This window comes from Mizuhopecten yessoensis, unplaced genomic scaffold (assembly GCF_002113885.1).
Source record: "Mizuhopecten yessoensis strain PY_sf001 unplaced genomic scaffold, ASM211388v2 scaffold3337, whole genome shotgun sequence".
NCBI lineage: Eukaryota > Metazoa > Mollusca > Bivalvia > Pectinida > Pectinidae > Mizuhopecten > Mizuhopecten yessoensis.
In genome coordinates, this window is record NW_018404994.1 from 13,443 (window position 1) to 33,041 (window position 19,599).

Consider the following 19,599-nt stretch of genomic DNA (forward strand, 5'->3'; position numbering starts at 1 on the left):
GACGTCATCTGTACGCTATATATGTACATGTGTACTGGGTTTGCGATGTGACTGGATTGTTTAGAAATGAATCTAAACAGCTTTTTTCTTCAACTTCTCATTTTATTCCTGGAAACAGGAAGTCAAACAATTAAACATAGAAACAAGATACGGAGACGGAATACCATAATACACAAAACAGCCAATTTCGGATATTCTACTGTTGGTTCTAATATAATATATACCACTTATATAACACATGGAGATAAATGTCTTGTTACCTTATGTATAATGCCGATTTGTAGACCTTTTAACAAACATATTTATACCTGTCATTGTAGAAATATTGTTATTCGTGTGGTGTTGTAAAGCGCCTTAAAGTAATATTGCAAATTATAAATGTCGTTTGTAATCATTATTATCACCTGGTTGTATTCCCTAATTTTGCAATGCTTTCCATGTTGTACCTTTTGTGACATAATGACTTGATGATAATGTAACTCTTTGTGCAAAAACTAGTTTCCAATCACCTAATTACCTGAGTATGCTATTTCTAGTCGGAATGAGTAAATCGGGAAGCATCTGAATTTTTAATTTGGCTTATATAATTGGTATAGTGATTTTTTGATATTCACGTTTTCTTGGTGGAACTCAATATTTACTGGCAGAGCACTGCTTAGGTTTGCAAGGTATGGGCTTTATCTTTAATAATTTACCAAATCTGTTGTCCGGCTGATAAAAAACGATTCCATTCTTTTTAGAAGTTACTCTAAAGTACTGATGTGTTGTTCCGTGTGTTTAGTACAGATGTGTTGTTCTGTGTGTTAAGTACAGATGTGTTGTTCCGTGTGTTTAGTACAGATGTGTTGTTCCTTGTGTTAAGTACAGACGTGTTGTTCTGTGTGTTAAGTACAGATGTGTTGTTCCGTGTGTTAAGTACAGATTTGTTGTTCCGAGTGTTAAGTACAGATGTGTTGTTCCTTGTGTTAAGTACAGACGTGTTGTTCTGTGTGTTAAGTACATATGTGTTGTTCCGTGTGTTTAGTACAGATGTGTTGTTCCTTGTGTTAAGTACAGACGTGTTGTTCTGTGGGTTAAGTACAGATGTGTTGTTCCGGGTGTTAAGTACAGATGTGTTGTTCCGTGTGTTAAGTTCAGATGTGTTGTTCCGTGTGTTAAGTACAGATGTGTAGTTCCGTGTGTTAAGTACAGATGTGTTGTTCTGTGTGTAAAGTACAGATGTGTTGTTCCGTGTGTTAAGTACAGATGTTTTGTTCCGTGTGTTAAGTACAGATGTGTTGTTCCGTGGGTTAAGTACAGATGTGTTGTTCCGTGAGTTAAGTACAGATGTGTTGTTTTGTGTGTTGTGTAACACAATTTTGAGTTCGAATTATGATTTCTTTGACATTCGGTATTTTCTTGTCTTTTTTTTTCACAGTAGATTTTCATACATACTGTAGCATCCCAGTGATTTCGTTCTGCGGCGGAACTTGGCAAGGTAGCTGTGGGTCCAGGTTTCAAATACCCTGCCCTGTTCATGTTTTACTCCCAGAATAATGCTAAGTTCTGCAAGGTACGGGCTTTGTAGTTATCAAAAACAAAATTATCAAACAGTTTGTCCTGTCGATAAAAGCGATTCCCATTCATCAAGAATGTTTGAGAAGCTGAAGCTTCTGAGTAGCCAATTGTCTTTCTTGCAGCTTCTCAATATAAACTAATTAGATCAATTTGTCTATGATTTCTTAAAATAAACCAAAACATGAATTCGCAAAATTTATGAAAATTTATTCATAAAAAATAATACATTGCATAAAAAACAATAAAGAATTGTTTACCTTCATAACGTGCATTTCATTCATAGACATGTTAAACGGACCCAGCATCAGTAGCAGTGCTTCGTGTGATCAGTTTTTTGATTATACCGGTGTGTACCCTGTCAGATTACAAACTAAGACCGGTGGCGTGCTACCTGATACCTAACATGTTATACATAAAAAATAATTTGGAGTTATTTCCCTTAAACTTATTGATTTAACATTAACCGACAACTGAATCTTACTGAAGCATCCTTGTTGTGTTCATTTCAAACATCAGGAAGTCATCGTTTTCCAATGTGATGGCAATGAACTAAAGATAGAACTAACGAAATCATGTGATAAAGTCAAAACGTAAAACACAGAAAATGAAAGTTGTTTTCGGCTTCAAATTCTAAAGTGTATGCAAATGATTAAAACATGTGACATTTGATGAACTTCTCACCGGCAGAAGGAATGAGGTTCGCGCACAGCATCATTGAACATGAGAACAGTTCTATTGGTATGGAAAGAGTCGGCTCTAATTAGCTACAAATGTGTTTGATTATTTTAAAATGATCGTCTGAGGCCCTTTCATTGATTAATTGTATACATGTGTACACTATCGCTAAGACAGGTATTGTAAAATCGATTTCAGATATAAAAAATACATATGTAATGTGTTTTCATATATCGAGAAATCTAAAGAGATCAATGTTCTCTGTCGTGGGTAAACAAGTGTATACAAAGACACTTTGTCTACCGTCTCTCCCATAAGCATACTACTTGTAAGTTGTTAGCGTGAACACAAAATACTGTAAAAGTGCGAATTCTCGCTGGTGGTAATGTTTACGTTGTGACTCTTAAGACTGAGCTCTGTGTTGGAATTTTCGAGCTGGCAATGGTTTTGACATCAATATATAACTTTAATCTATAAATACATATTCACCAGTGGAAATATTTGCTCTAATTAATTCAACGCGAAAAAAGTATTTCCATATCTCGAAAATATCCACTTTTGCAGTTTCTAACCAACATTTACTATTATTTTCTTTTCTTGACTAGTTGTTCAAGGAAACCACCACTTCTTCCCATACAGACATGCTGTTCCAGAAAACTTCATATTGTACATAACTTACCAAAACTTTAAAAATATTACTGCTAAAAATGTCACAACACTTTGCATTATTGTTCAGCATGATGAAGTTGTGCGCTTATTTGACTGCTTTTGATGTGGGTTAATTTTACAAATTATTATTAAATGATTAAGTTGTGCGCTTACAATTACTTGTTTGCAATTAGCTTTATGCTCCTTTTATCTCTTTTATACGTTTTTCAGAGAGGAGTTGGAAATAAAGTAAAGACTGTGAAAATATGTTGGATAGTTTGGTCACAATAACAACACCTAGTGAACAAGATAAAGCTGGGCACGGACGATGACATAATTTGTATGGCTATCTCACTATAGCTCTCTCTAACACTGAAACTTAAAATGTTGCAGCTCTAGATCTATGATGAGTGTTTTACTTAAAGACCTATGCGTGATATAACTATGGCTTAAGTAATTGCTTATATGTTATCATCTCCATGTTTCATGATTAGTTATCTGATCATCCTCAAATATATCGTTAGCTTTTGGCACTTTGTGGCATGATAGCATTACCCATTGTGAATAGAATTAACTTAATAGGTCATATACCATAAACGTACGCACTCAAATTTAAGTGCTTTATCGAATTTGAACAGATTATCGCATTGATGAACTGGCGCCCCCAAAAATATGCAATAGGAAACAATATACAGGATCTTCAATTCCCGCAGTAATAATTTAGCGTGACATTTAGCGCTAAAATAAGACTACCGCTTAAATATCTACGTTTACAGTATTCTCTTAATAGCGCGTTTTCGTGGTTTCACTCCAACCACGAAAACTGCCAAAGTAGATATACACATCACGCTATATCATTAGCCTGAATGTTGACGTTTGTCTATGCCGATGTTTACGTCATGCTGTCGTCATGACGTAGTTTGTCTCTGCTTTGTATGACGTCATGATGTCAAGAAGAATCCATCTGAAGTGTCGAGCTCCACGACAATGTTCTGCTCACTCCTGTTTTGATTTATTCCGTCTAAGTTAAAAGAAAAAAAAGCATACACGTTTACATGAAACAAAGAATTGCGATTAATATATTATTTGACATGAAATACAATATATTATTTAACAAATCTTATAAAGAAGTTATTCACAAATAATATTACAAATATATGACATCATTTCGACCAATTTTGCCGGGACACAATAATGAGATCGTGTTAGGTCGTATGTTTTATTTATTAATATGAGTAGGTCATATGTTATATTTATTAATATGACGCCACAATTCGGAAGACATAAAGGAAAATTTAATTTCAAACAATAAATCAATGGTATAAATAGTTACATCACATGACTATAGATATCAACATATATGTTATTGAAGCACGATTAGGTGTTTTGTTAACACGTCATCATCAATACCGCCTGACGTCATGGTTTCTCCCAAATGGTAGGTCAGTCGCAAAACTTTAACCGTTCATCTGCAACCGAGTTTCACAAAAGAAACACTGAAGTGTAATGAGTTCTGTGTTGCTGACTTGTTTTCTAAATTTCCTATGAAACTTACCTGCAAAATCAAGGCAATCTCCCTGACATTCCTCTAGTGCGAGGTATAGTTTGAGGATGGTGGCCTCTGAACCTTGACTGTTGACCCAGTCCGTCAATAGGGCGTGTATAATATACAGAACCCGGTTCCGGTGGTCCATCTCCGCCCGCTCTATACACTGGTTCTTCAGGCCAAGTTCGATCATGGCGTTAAAGTACATGTTTCCTATACACTCAGCGAATGTCCACTTGTCTTGGTCGGATGGACATGACCTTTGAACTTTCAACGAAATGTCTACATCTGCAAAAAAACATGATATATATTCAAAATGGATTTTCCGTGGTAATGATGGTCTTCCAAGTCGGTCATCACAAACAAATGTATATAACATTACAGTTAAACGGTTTTGTAGCAAGGTAGACAACCAGAATAATATTAAATATTGGAGACAACCAGAATAATATTAAATATTGGAGACAACCTGGATAATATGAAATATTGGAGACAACCTGGATAATATGAATATTGGAGACAACCTGGATAATATGAATATTGGAGAAAACCTGGATAATATGAAATATTGGAGGCAGCCTGGATAATATGAATATTGGAGACAACCTGGATAATACGAAATATGGGAGATTAACAAACAAAATATCATATTGTTTGTCTCCTATTGTGACGTCATTGTGTTGGAATTAAACGAAAACGCACAGATAGTGCTTGGTTTTATCTGCGCCTATGAAAAGTCATAAAAATGTTCTTTCGACATATTATTTTATCTTTGGAATTATATAATACAAGGCGTTCATACTAATCGTTATCTGATAATAACATTATCTACTAAAATATACATTTTTTAACAAAACATAAACTATAACTGAAAAGAAATAAAGCACAAGGAAATAATATTATGAACCCAAACAATATATTTATTGTATTGTGGCAATAAACTGTAAAACAGCGAAAAATATGAAAATTGGGAGATCGTTACTCCACTTTTGCCTTTATATATTTTTCACAGCTGGATCTAGAACGAAAGTGTAAAAATTACTGATCTTGACAGACGATGAAGACTGTTAATGCCATATCGCCGAGCCGAGCCGAGAAACGCTTAGCGACTATGACAACCAACAACACCGTCACCTCCATAAATTTATCTTGTTCAAAACATGACCCTCGACATGACACATTGACAAATCGTCTGTAGCTTTAAAATTGCAAACGCCATTGTTACATATATTTATAAAGATAAAGGATAAGTCAGTCGTCCTTATGATCAAAGACCGATTGCCTTTACCTTTCCTTCATAAAAAAATAAGAAAATAACGAATAATTAAAGTGTGAAGATTACTGGAATGACGACATTCCCCTTATTTGTCGTCCCTTACCGTCCGGTGACGTCATGTTGGTGGCCGTCTGGATGAGGAACGAGTCTGACAGGATTTCATTCAGCATGTCGTCCACACATAGCTCGTTGAACTCCATGGCCTTGACGACCTCGAGCAGTGTCGCCCTGGTCTTCATCTTGTTCCTATGATGCACAGAGTCATTACATTGAGTATTACATCACCGCTGATTGAAACTATTGTTGTACCGTGAGGTGTTCAGGACGGAAATATAAAGAGTGGTGGCGAAGAGAGCGGCTTGTTTATAACGAGTAGCCAAGAGTGACTATGAGTGAAGATAGAGACAGATATATCGGCAACCAAACACCTACAAATGTATAGGATCTTACAGGGGGCACTTAATGGTGATTATTTCATAGGCATTACGGTATTATAATAATCTAATAGATATAAATAAAAGCTTGTGTAATAAACACAGTTGATAACGTAATAAAACAAAATCATTAATGTTTAATTATGCTCTGTGACAAAATGAAGTAAGAATGTTTATTTTCGAATCCCATATGGTACTGGATTTCCTTTCAGTTTTCTAACTTTAATTATTTCTACTGTCTACAGTATTTCATTTTGTGCAAGAGTCGGAAAGGTCAGACGTTGGGACTGATTACTTTAATTCGGGACCACGCCCACTGATAGAGAGGACCCCAACACATATAAATAATATTTACAGGTAATAAAATCCCATTAGTACACATCTTTAATAGTATCAAGACAATAATCTCTACCTCCAAACGATGAGCATCTTCGTCACTTGAGACCGGAAGTGGAAGTGACCGTACTGTAACCGGATGTGGTCAATGGCGTTGTCCTCCAGACCGAGAATTGTGAAGAAGAGGCTGTAGCAGGTCCCTACGTATTTCGCGATGCGACTCATCTCTCGTGGGCTAACACACCGGGCCAGCTTTCGGTCTTCTTGTACATCTACGGTGAATATATATTGTCATTTGTACTTTTGAAAAAAAATACGAAGTCACATTATTCTTAAGATTAAGAATGCCGACAGTTTCTGTTAGGGGGAACAAATTTTAAATTGATGAAAGAAGTTAATTATCTTATGCAAAAGTACATGTAAGCAATCGCATTTTTTATTTTATCATCATTTTGTAGATAATAATTGTTTAACTAATAAATAATGAATCGTGCTATCAAAATAGGTTTTGGCATTATCACTTACAATAAAATACAACATATGCTGTACACAACTGAAAAGTACGGAACAATAGTGAGCTTGTAAATATACATTACCGAAATACAAGATGTGGGAATGAGGCATTATGGTAAATAAGGTTGTTTAATTATATTGTCCAATAACATGGTGCACAGACAAATATGTTCGAGTGAAAAAGAATATCCTTAAATATATTAGAATTCGACCACCAGTCATATGTTTATTTAAAGTAGCCAATTTGCAAACTTTATAAAACATAATCAGGACTGCATGCTGAGTTTAAAGTATAGTTTCCAAAACAGGATGTTTATGTTATAAAGTAGTGATGATGAGCTAGCATTTCATATTACAAAACAATACGTACAAGTAAAATATAATGTAACAATTTATTACATCTTGCTATAAATACTTACTTCGTTTTTCCTTTCTGGGGGTCTGAAAGACAACGTTATAGAATGAAATAGTGCATCATAGTGATACTAAGATATCTATATATAAACAGTACCACAAGACGATCAATTAATTTTATAAAAAAAAAGAGAATATATTTTTCACGTGCAAAGAAAAGGTTTAAGTTGCTTGACATTAGGAAAATGGTAATGGCGCATTTTTAAGTGATCCGGGTCCGTATTCATAAATATGTTCTTATGTTCAAGCACGCTTTCTCAAGTCAACGTTTTTGTAACCTGCTTAAACCGTGTAACATGGTCAAAACGTCAAGTGTAAAAATTGAAAACAGTTATCAGCTTAAAGTCTTTCAAAAATTCTTTATCTCATTGACAAAATATGACTGTTTTTTATCAATTTATCACTTGCACACGAAATTGGGCTTGAGCACAGAATCTGGGTTTGGGCATGAGAATGGTTTCGTGAATACGGGTCCCGGGCCTATGTATATATCCTATTTAAAACCTGTTAATTTTGACCGCTCTATAAAATGTTGATATTGTTACCAAACTAACCTGTACTGGAGTCAAGAACCATACTTCGTAGTCCAGTCTGTTCAGGGGAGACAAGCACGCATCGACCTCATCAAAACCCAGGCCATCGGAAGGTACTGGCGTGTTCATGACATCCGTGATGTCAAATAACTTTTCACCAGGGGAGATCTGGAAGTGATTGTGAAGGTAGTAAGTGTATGATATGTGGTCCTGATTATTTCTCTCGAGTGTCGCCTTCACAATCTCCTCTAGGATTTGTCGAATCGAAAAGCCCTCTCCTGGTACAGCCTCGACTTCAAACTCTGGGTTATCACGTGACTGTGAAAAAAGAGTCACTTTCATTAAAGCGTCCCTGCAGTGAAGCACCATATTCCACCGTGGGTTAAGCACGAAACACGCCAGTCCTTGCTGTAGATATAGCGAACCGTCTGATGCTTGCATCACTTTGAACCTGTGAATGCATGAAGCTAGAATCTTATTAAACACAGCAGGGGGTAAAAATTGTCCTTGAAAGTCAAATACCAAGGTGGCTGTTTTCACGGTTTTGGGAGCTTCTATCAGAGTTCGAATCAGTTCTGAATCAGCTGGCTGCAACATGCAGGGAACGATGTAGTAATTGACGACAGACTCTCCTTTTTCTGGCAGAGGTTTCACCAGCAATTCCAGACGTTCGAGATAGTACAGCAGAGTGTTCTTGAACTCCAAAAAGTCGAGGTCACCTTTCCACACATATTCGATGAACTCCATAGTAAGCTTGCCTGTCTGTCGGTAAGCCTTCAGCAGAGGGTGGTTCTTGCCGTGGATTTTGTCGAAGAATTTGTCCACAGTGACAATCTTGCGGAAGGCCTGGACCATCCACTGTGGGTCCAGAATCATGTTAGCTTTGGGAAGATCCATGTTAAAGCAGAGGATGCAACGCATCATGTGCAGATACCTGAAAATAAGAGTAACGGGATCATTTTTGCTTTTGGAAAATCCATGTTCAAGCAGAGGATGCAACTCAGCATGTGCAGATACCTTAAAATAAGAGTATGTCTCATTAATCCCCTTAACACTAAAATAATAGTAGGATTATTTTGTTTGTTAGCATATTTGTGTTTATGTTAAAACCGCTACATTATGACTGTGACAGTTTCGTAAAAACATTTCTAATATCAAGAGAAGTAAAGAGACGGAAGATATTTCAAAGAAGATTTTGTTATTATTATTCCAAATTTCAAAAACCAATAAACTGATTAATCTTAATAGACAGTAGATATTAGATGTTTAGATAAAATAAAGACAAACCGGTAATACGTACTCCAACATAGCTTTAACCTCTTCGGCATCAAGTGGGACAGTGAGGTTCTCCCCAATGACCCTTATCCCTTCAAAGGTCATCACTTTCTTGTGAACTTTTAACCTCATTATTTCGCGTTCTAACGCTATCCAGTTTCCCGGTAGTAGCTGGCCCCAGTGTGACTGGTACTGGGCAGCCTCGATGATGTAGGCCCAGAGAACTTCGAGGCTGTCACAGTTTTCCAGTTCCGTCGTGCTGTCAACAGTGAGGAACTTGAACACATGTTTCTGGAAGATCTTGGCGGTCTCCGGATTGTTAAACAAAGCCCTGTTTACTTGGCTCACCACTAAATTCCTTTTCTGTTCCTACAAAAGACAGATTTTGAAATAAAGTTTTATAAATCATGAAAATTAATAAGTTATTTGTACGCTCAACTTTTAAAACATTCAAAATAGCATACACAAAAAAACCCGCAAAAAATCCTGAATTTGCAATTTGTTATGCATTCCCGAAAATCGCAAAATTTAACTTATCATAAAAATAAGCAATATATGATATTAATAATATTTTATTTTAACAGTCTATCAACTATAGATCCATTATCTATGTTCCATTTTCGGTCCATCGTGGAGCATTCTATATTCAAGTTCAAGTTCAAGTTCTTTATTACTTTAAGTCGGTTGATTTATCAGTTATAACATATATACCAAAACAATACAGAGACAACATACAATATGATACACACACACATACACACACACACACACACCGCTGAGAGTGAACACCTACCAGCAATCAGATCAGATCTCTTTTTGTTTGCTTGTATTTAAAATTTGCCAAGATTTCGAATGTCGCATACAATTTATACATGCTTGTATGTCTTACATAATATTTCTTAATTAGTTTCAACCTTATATCAATATAGCAAGGACATTTTAAACTGAAATGGAACTCATCCTCGACATCATTCAGGTCACATACTGTACACAATCTGTTTTGTCTTTCAGTTCTATTATATCTGCCACACTCAATATTTAATTTATGTGCAGACATTCGAATTTTACATATTTGTTATAGATAATTTATATTTACAGGTTTTGATAAATAATATAAAGATTTTTTTTTTCAAACATTCTTGTCTGAATATGTCACAAAGACGTTCTGTTATAATATGAAAAGTGTTATTATTTAAACTGGAGGTTTCCCACACATTTCCGAGACCAATTCTGTATAATTCTTGTTTTACACTCATTAACCAAATGTCATTATTACAAAGCATATCATCATAGCATGACCTTAGAATACAACTTCCTACATTTCTCAGTTTTATCCAATATTTGAATATTCGTAATTTTCTAACTATTTTCATGGGATATCTTCCAAGTTCATAATACACCATAACATTACTACTTTTTTTATGTAATCCTAATATTTGTTTGCATAATCTCACATGCAATTTTTCGATATCTGGTGCGGCATGGAAGCCCCATGCTTCTGCTCAATAACTTAAAACACTATTTACATAAGTATCAAAAACAGACAATTGAGTTTCTATATCAAAATATTTTTTCTTACAAACATTTAATAATGCAAACAAAGCTTTTCGCCCCTGGTCAGAAACTTGCTTCCAAACACATACAGTGCCTACTTGGACGAACCGCGTCACAAAATGTTTGATATATTGCAATGTTAGTTACAAAATAAAGTTACGTTTTGAGCACACGATTCACCGTTATATATAAAATCAGCCGCACGGTTGTCATTATTGTGTTAATTTTGCTGTGGTTTTAAATGTACAACAAAAGACACTGTTCGAGTAACGCTAAACGCTAATAACATAGGGACTTACTGCCAAATTGTTTTTATATTTCCTAAGATATTCGATTGCGCGTGATCTATTTTTAGCTATCACAAATTATGTGACGATAAGGATGGAATATATTCCTGCTCATTTCACTGGTTGTTTTCCGTGAAAACAATTATTTAATACAAAAAATGTCGAAAATAGATTCCCAGGGAAAACAATTGATTAAGACAACCCGACTAACACAAAATAATTGATTTGATGATGTGAAATACAGATTTTATAATAGGAGAGATTCATTACCGTTTCTATCTGGTCAAGGTGAGTTCCGACCAGAATAATGGGAGGACAATACACCTCTGTCATTTGGCAGGAGTAGCTCGCGATGAACTTTAACCAGAAACACACCCTCTCTGGAAGGGAAGGATGTAAATGAAAATGAATTATTAAGGATCCTCGTATCACTGCCAAAAATGTAACTAAGTGTTGGAAGCTGTTTTTCCGGCATGGCTATAACCTTAATGAATCATTTCTGAAAAGAAAACCATACCTTACAGTAATGAAAGATATTGAGATGAAATACATAAANGGGGGGCTAGACCAGGATTCGAACACTGGGTCACTCCAATGTGTTATACTATCGATCTAACCGACTGCACTACTCGTCAACGAACGTGTACTGGCCCTACTAAACATCGAGTATGGCTAGAGAAGGATTCGCGCTCCGGACTTCAGATTGTTATACTATCGCTCTAACCGATTGAACTAACTGGTAATTGGAAGTGTCCTGGTCCTAATGTGCTACTGTTATATCCAAACAGAGGATAAAGGGACGTTACTGTGTTAAGGAAAAACTACAATGCGGTGGGACAGGGATATTTAACAGTAATGAGAGAGAAAAAAAATCTGATTATTTTCCTCTCATCACAAAAATAATGCTCGGAGAATTTGTAAACTTATTTACTATGAAGAACTTCTATTTTGTGGAGGCCTGCCTATTCAACGACTTCGTCTCAAGTCTTAGTTAAAATTTAGGAGTATAACTTATTCCTCTTTGTTCCAACATTAGTTAGGACAAATTTGGAATTCCAACTGTTTAACCTCGAGCATTCCCATTGTGTCGAAGAAGGACGAAACAGCAGTAGGATGCAGTGTAATTCATTTCTAGCATACTGTAAATATTCCGTCTTTTCGTATTGCAGAGTTCTCTGCTCTTGTGAGTAGGTATTGATTATTACGTCATTTGTTTGTGAGAGTAACGTCATACATTTTTGAGAAAACGACGTTATTTTCTCACATAGACTAATGACATAACAATCAATACCTGCTCACAAGAGCAGATAACTCTGCAATACGAAAAGACGGAATAATCAAATGTTAACGGTGCAGCTACTAGTGTGTGTTACGTTCATCTTCCAAAGTAGGGAGCAAAACGCTAAGATTTTCACTAAAATAAATATAATTACAGTAATATATGTACAGCGTTTAAACAAATGGACAGAAAACGATGGTACACCTAAGGCCTTCATTTGTAATTAAGTGATTTTGTCAAGAGACAATTGTACCGAATATGGCCTCCTCCTTGAAGCAGTTGTGCAGACTAAACACCAGAAGTATGACTGCGTTAGAGTTGAGAAAGATGTGTTGGAGATTACTGAACATTGACTCTCCGCCGAAGTCAAACACGCTGACGAACGTCTTCTGGCCGCAAGACCCAAATCTCTCCACCGGACGTTGGGACATCAGAACAGCTGCCTCGGCCTGCAGGTCAGCAAGAGCGTCCGGTTCAGAACGAGTCCGTTTGATGGCTGTAGGTGGCTTGAGTCTATTGTCAATACGGGCTGATACTGGACGTCTGATATCTGTAAATGAGAAGCAGAAGTTCTAGCAATAAATTTTCCAAAATGTAATGCAAAATATGTCTACTACATCCATATTTATGCAGTATTACTATACTCGTGTTGAGCTGGGTTTTGTGCCATTTTGCGCTCTGATAATGTCAAGTTATTATTAATTCTTGACGGTGTACTGTCTTCATTGTTGCAAGCTTTAAACTTTTAAAAAACACCTAATGCTGTATATCTGGGACCTCATATGAAGATGTACATATACAATTGTTTATATACATGAACAGCTATTTTCGCGTAATTCGGTTTCTCATGAAAACAAATCCAATTCCGCAATTCTTGCCTCATGATTACGAATTGTAGATAAAATATTTAAAAAAATCTTGTTTCCACAATCACTAAGTTTTTATTTAATTTTATCTTTAAGTATAGTGTGTTTCGATTTATGATTAATACTGAATAAAGCAGCTGAGCTTATTTGCTTTCCTTGCAATTTATCGTGGTAATGTTTATAGCAGAAAATTATATACACGTAGGTATGGTATTTTTGAATTCTGTTAATAACTGTTAATTAAATTTTGTTTTGTTAGATAATAACTTATGATAGTGTTTACCGGGTTTTCCGTCAATAACATCTACTGTGACGTCATCTGTTGTCATGGATCCAATGACTACATCCCTGATCCTCTCCAGACTCGTTTCCAGCTCCAGGCCTTCCTCCAACAGTTTCCTCTTCATCGTTACACGGTCTATGATCAGCCGGTTCTGGAAGATCTCCAGATTGTCTGTGGACAACACCTGTTAGAAGACAAGAGTAGATTATATGTTCTAAAAGTTTAGAAATATGTTATGGATAGTTTTGCTGGACATAATGGACAAAGGGAACACCTGAATGATTCCTGTCTGTCTAAGCTCTGCATTCTTCGTGTTGAAGTTCTACAGGCGCCCAAACATACATGCGTCTATCGTTTCAGGCCCGTCGCTCTATCAAAATTGTACATATTCCCCACAAAAAAATGCATCACACAATCACGGAGTGGTTAAATCAACTGGCAGGGTATTCTAGTACTTAGCAGTCCACAGGATAATCTGCTTTTCTGACCCATCAGTCTATAGTTCCATGTCAAAACTCTGATTCCGTTGCGTTCCAACTATACAGGCGCCCAACGTTGTTACAGTAACCTGTTGTGGTCAACTAGGGTATCTCACCTGTCGTTTCTGGCCTGTAAGTCGATAGTACAGAGTGGTCTTCCCCACTCCCTGGTAGCCTAGGAAGATGATACGGATGTGAGATGACTTCTCCTTCTTACCCTTCATAGCCATCTCGTAGAGGAGGGCGTGGCTGCTGTTCATGCTCCCAAACGTGTTGATGTATTGTAGTATGGAGATGTTGTCTAGCCCCTGTATGTCCTTGGGTAGGCCTGAAGCGGGAAAGAAGAGGATGTTTTAAGGCAAACCGAAGAGGACAAAAACAAGGATACCTCAAGATAAAAAAAGTGAAAAGGATAAGAACAAGGATTTCTTGGTCTGATTCCATGTAAATACAACAAAGATGTGTCGTATTCACGAAACAGTTCTCATGCTCAAATATGTGTTCTGTGCTCAAACAAACTTTCTTGTAGCTCGCTTAAATCATGTCAAACGATCAAAAAGTCAAATGTAAACTTTGAATACAGTATTTGGCTTTGGGTTTCTTCAAACATTTTTCAAATCATCGACAAAATAAACTAGTTTTCTTAATTCATAGCCAGGACAAGAAATTAGGCTTGAACTCAAAATCCATGCTTGAGCATGAGAACGGTTTCGTGAATATGTGTTCTTTGCTCAAATCAACTTTCTTGTAACTCACTTAAATCATGTCAAACGATCAAAAAGTCAAATGTTAACATTGAAAACAGTATTTGGCTTTAGGTCTACAAATTGTTTTCCTAATCATTGACAAAATCAGATTTGCTTATTAAATTAATTAAGACCAGAAGCAGCAATTAGGCTTGATCACTATGTCATTGGTTGTGCATGAGAACGGTTAAAAGAATACGGGCCGTGGCCTCGGGATTATGAAACAATCTTAGATTTAAGTTTTGTCTTAGCCAATCAGGTATGACGTCTCTTTTCACGATGTTATCGGAGATTGATTTAGTCAAAACTTTTGACTATTTTGGATTTCATGATCCTGGGGCCAGAAGTGGAATCGAACAACAATATATTGGGGTGAACCCAAAGTGGATAAAAACTCGTGGTAATCCGAAGTGAATAAATAAAAGGGTGTCTCGAATTAATCTTGATATTGATATAAACTCATAAGTTAATATTAGGATTGAACCGAAGTGAGATGAAATCGAGAGGAGAACTCGAGGTAGATCCAATTTGGATAAAACAATGATGTCTTGGTGTAGACCTGACGCGAATATAAAACACAACGACATCTCAATATAGATCTGGAATGGACAAAGTCAAAGTGTATCTCGAATTAAGTTTGATTTTGAGGAAACGATATTATTTGAGATAGACTTGATCTAAATGCGTCTATGATTGCAGGTGGCACTTGTTGTTTTCCATTTTATTCCAATCATTTAAAATTCGTAAGGGATTCGAATAACAAAATCGATTTTTGTTCAACTTGCATATTTAGAAACAATAGTGTAATCTGCTTGTATTTCTCCATAATGTTTTAGTTTATATCCTTCTCCTAATCTGAGCTTTGGTTATGATTGGAACCGAGGGGAAGGCTGCTATCAACCTCATCCACGGTGTATAAGAAAGTCACGTGTTGCAGTGTATGAAGATCCAAGCTCTCTAATATCTGTCAGATGCTCCTTTTTTCTCTTCAATGATTATTCTTACAAACAATTCGAGGATCTCATTGTCTAGTTCTGATCCCCTCTGATTAGCGTCTTCACAATATGGCACCTGTCTTCAAGAAGGGAATTTGACAACTTGCCGAAACCTAAAGACCTCTTATGATAATAAATTACCTACTTTTATGATGATCTTAACACACATAGGTGACTGCACCATTACAATTTGGTAATATATATATAGTTACCTATATGAATGTGTTTTATAGTTGTAAGTACATGGTAGGATTCCGGGTTTTTAATATGCTCTAACAGACAAGGTGTTCCAAGTTATTTTTGATGTCTCTGATGTAAACGACAGGTGTATATAGTCTCGGCAAGGTGTCTATAGTCTCGGCAGGGTGTCCATAGTCTTGGCAAGGTGGCTAAAGTCTCGGCAGGGTGTCAGTAGTCTTGGCAAGGTGGCTAAAGTCTCGGCAAGGTGTCTATAGTCTCAGCAAGGTGTCAATATTCTTTAATGAAGACAGTTGCTACATTGTCAAGACGATAAAATCAGAGGGGAGCAGACAGTAATTGCTTTATCAATCATACAAACAAATCGTTACTCTTAGACAAGCGTGTCATCTGAGGTGGACAAAAACGGGAATATCTCGAGCTAGACCGGATCTGAATAACACGAACACCACTCAATGTAGATCTGAAGGGAATAAAGCAAAATATCGATATACATTTGGAAGCAATTGCTTTAACTGGACATTACACAATATATAGACTATAGGATGTACTGTACTGTAACTATAAAATGCAGTAGATATCTACATTAAAGGAAGCATAAGGCTAACGTGAAAAATACCTTGTGGGTGTGCTTCCCGCCACTTCATAAATGTCACAAGATCGGTGCGCCCCCTAACGGCCGCCAGCTCTATACAGGACTGTTCCCATTGGTCCTTTTGGAGGGGATCAGCACTCAGAGTTAGAAGCTTCTCATAAATCCTCAATGCTGGTGTTGAGCTGCAACAATATATGGGTGGCGCGAAAATTGGAAAGGATTCTGAAAATGGTTGTGATACCAAAATACCATGATCGAAATCCAAGGGTTGTATTCTCAAACCCTATCTTTTCTGCACCCTTAGAATCTATCATGACACCTTACGGGTGATACAGGTAGACTACTGACGATGTTTCTGATGGAGATATAAGGCATTATGCAGCAGCGTAACGGTAAAATCGACCGTCTTTGACGTTGGGTCAGGTTTTTAAGCCTGTAACCAATCAAATAACCTACCGCGAGCATTCGAGTTTTGTCATGACATATTCCAGAGATGTAGAGAAGATATGTGTAACAGAAACTAAGAGTTCAAGTATATTTCATCACGTGACCATCACCATATTATATTTTGTGTATTATCTCATGTATTAATCCCAACTGTGACGTCAGAATTTCACAGAACAGACATGACGTCATGACATCGTGGTATCATCTTAGACACAACAGATAGCGATAATGACAGATATTGAACATTTAAAGTGACCTTTCTTGCTAAACAATTTCTTTAGGTTGGCAAGCATGGATTGTATAAAGATTCATGTTCCACAACGATTCAAGTGTTTGTTTGTAACGTTTCAATTATAAGCACGGTATGTACTCTGTCACCTTCATTGGATAAAATCTACAAAACTGGCTGTGCTGTATGAACCTTTCGATAGAAGTGACATTTTTTAAACAGGTATGAATCTGATTTTTTTCTAAAGTTCAGGCAAGTATGAACGGAGAAAAATTGCGTACACACCACATGAGCGGCGGTACCCGATCACAGAACTTGTAACGAAGCACAACATCTAATTTGGAATTATATCAATATGAAACATTAATATCAAAGGTTTTGTGCTATTTTGAATATAACATTTTACTTTCTTTCAATTCTCACTTTTGTTTGGTTCCACAATAGTTAAATAAACAACCAATACAGACCGAGTAATTAAATCACCAATCACATAGACAGATTTAATACAGACAGAGTAATTAAATCACCAGTCACATAGACAGATTTAATACAGACCGAGTAATTAAATCACCAATCACATAGACAGATTTAATACAATTCCACTGTCAATAAAATAAACTGATTCAATTACATAAATTTAAAAAAAAATAAAAATCAAAAACGTTTCCCTCTGTGAGTATAAACATATTACAAAGACAGAACATTAATATCAGACGGAATAAGATACGTCGGTTTGTTATGGATAATGAAGGCTAAGTTTGTTTTGAACACAAACATGAAATGAAAACTCATTTTGGGAGCTTTCGAAAACGTCTGTTTCCTTTGCCAAGCAAGAGTGTATCGACGCGAAACCGCTGAAACAACTCACTGAACCACAGTGTTCCAAATCAGTGAAACAAACTTAGCCTTTATTTATGTCAGACGTTCTTTGTTGTGTTATTTTGAATATTAGACTTAAATTCGAACCCCACTTACCTGAAGCTGCACCAATGCATCGGCGAATCTCTATCATTGTCCGCTGTGTTGACTAGAGCTTTCACGACGTCGTTGTAACCTGCTGCAATGTGACACAGAAGTCCATAGCTGTTCTTCATGGAGATGTAGTGTATTATTGTTTCCCCTCGGTCGCCGGTAGTACGGGGGTCCATGCCTTCGGCGATACACCTTTCGAACAACTTGACGTCATTTGTTTGCGCCGCACGAAATAGATCGTTTTTGTCCATTCTGAATGGTCAGCAGCTTCAATAACAACTATTTTGATGTTCTAACACATACGTAGAGTTTATGGCCTGTGAACGTCATCCCGTTTACAGAACTCCCGAATGGGTTCATATTTCTATATGAATGGTTCATATCACCATGAAAAGACAACCGTAATGGAGACACGCCCACTTACAATTTAACATGGTATACATACGTGTAAATGTATAGCGGTTAAACTAAGGGTGCTTGTGACACCATATTTCCGACTTCCTCCAAGGGAAGGCAGCTACTACTAACAGGTAACAATACATAATATCACCCGCCATACTCTATGATATTGATATGTCGTCATTCCTGTATATATTGGTCCACGTCTATGTCTTCAATTTCCTGCGAGAATAAAATAAAAATAACAAATAACAAAACGAGAAAATGCTAAAGAAATTTTACTTTTTTGTAAATTGTTATTTTTGCGTTGGTACAATAAACCAATCGCATTTTTAGAGAGTATTCAATTTGGTGGAACAAACAATAACAAATATTTGAAAAAAAAACATAGCCGGTGGTTACATAGGCATGCTTGCAAGTCTTTTGATTATTTCACATGGTATTACTCTCAAAACCTCTCTGTGATTTTTCGGATGCATGGCTTAATACCGGGGATGTCCGTCCCCGTCTGTTATATACAGTGGTATACGTAGGGAGAGATAAATGACAGTCAATGTTCAATAAAAAAATCTACACACCACATTATTCAATATCTACCCGGGGAAATCAATATCTAACACTTGCTGTGTCGGTACTCAGACGATTGATAACAAAGATCCCAAGGCCGTCGTATATGTATATACCTGTGTACAGGTAGTGAGTGTCATTATACACGGTGTAGAATTGTACAGTGTATTCAAATCTATATCATATGGTATTTATAAAGTCTTAAATGTACATGAGTGGGACTTGACGGCATTTGTAATACATATAACATGTGACCTAGCTATTACTGACTATATAACGTAAGTAGGGCCTAGAACACAATTCCTGGGTGATCGATGGTAAAATTGCCTGTAAACGAACACAAAATATAGGCTTAAATTGTGACTAGCTCATATCGGCTTGCAGTGTCGGATGCAGGGCCAGTGAAAAGAGGAATATGTGTTCTTTACAGAAACCTCATGGGGTGGGAGGGGCCGAAGGTGTGGTGGTACCGGGATTTGTGGTGGTGGTGCAGGGG

At 36.6% G+C, this 19,599-nt stretch overlaps 1 protein-coding gene across 2 annotated transcripts in view; it reads right to left on the bottom strand.

The window, feature by feature from the left end:
• Positions 1 to 1,751: 1,751 nt before the first annotated feature.
• LOC110447355 overlaps positions 1,752 to 19,599 on the bottom strand; it is a 21,929-nt gene continuing 4,081 nt past the window's right edge. For both annotated transcript variants that reach the window (XM_021492974.1, XM_021492973.1), the window contains exons 2-14: positions 18,141 to 18,758; positions 16,514 to 16,671; positions 14,072 to 14,283; positions 13,477 to 13,660; positions 12,581 to 12,877; positions 11,319 to 11,428; positions 9,233 to 9,576; positions 7,954 to 8,866; positions 7,405 to 7,426; positions 6,549 to 6,744; positions 5,806 to 5,948; positions 4,436 to 4,714; positions 1,752 to 3,901 (exon numbers count right to left, since the gene is read on the bottom strand). In XM_021492974.1, coding sequence (XP_021348649.1) covers positions 3,822 to 3,901; positions 4,436 to 4,714; positions 5,806 to 5,948; positions 6,549 to 6,744; positions 7,405 to 7,426; positions 7,954 to 8,866; positions 9,233 to 9,576; positions 11,319 to 11,428; positions 12,581 to 12,877; positions 13,477 to 13,660; positions 14,072 to 14,283; positions 16,514 to 16,671; positions 18,141 to 18,388 — 3,186 coding nt within the window. In that variant the 5' untranslated portion in view covers positions 18,389 to 18,758 and the 3' untranslated portion in view covers positions 1,752 to 3,821. The remainder of the gene's footprint in view (positions 3,902 to 4,435; positions 4,715 to 5,805; positions 5,949 to 6,548; positions 6,745 to 7,404; positions 7,427 to 7,953; positions 8,867 to 9,232; positions 9,577 to 11,318; positions 11,429 to 12,580; positions 12,878 to 13,476; positions 13,661 to 14,071; positions 14,284 to 16,513; positions 16,672 to 18,140; positions 18,759 to 19,599) is intronic.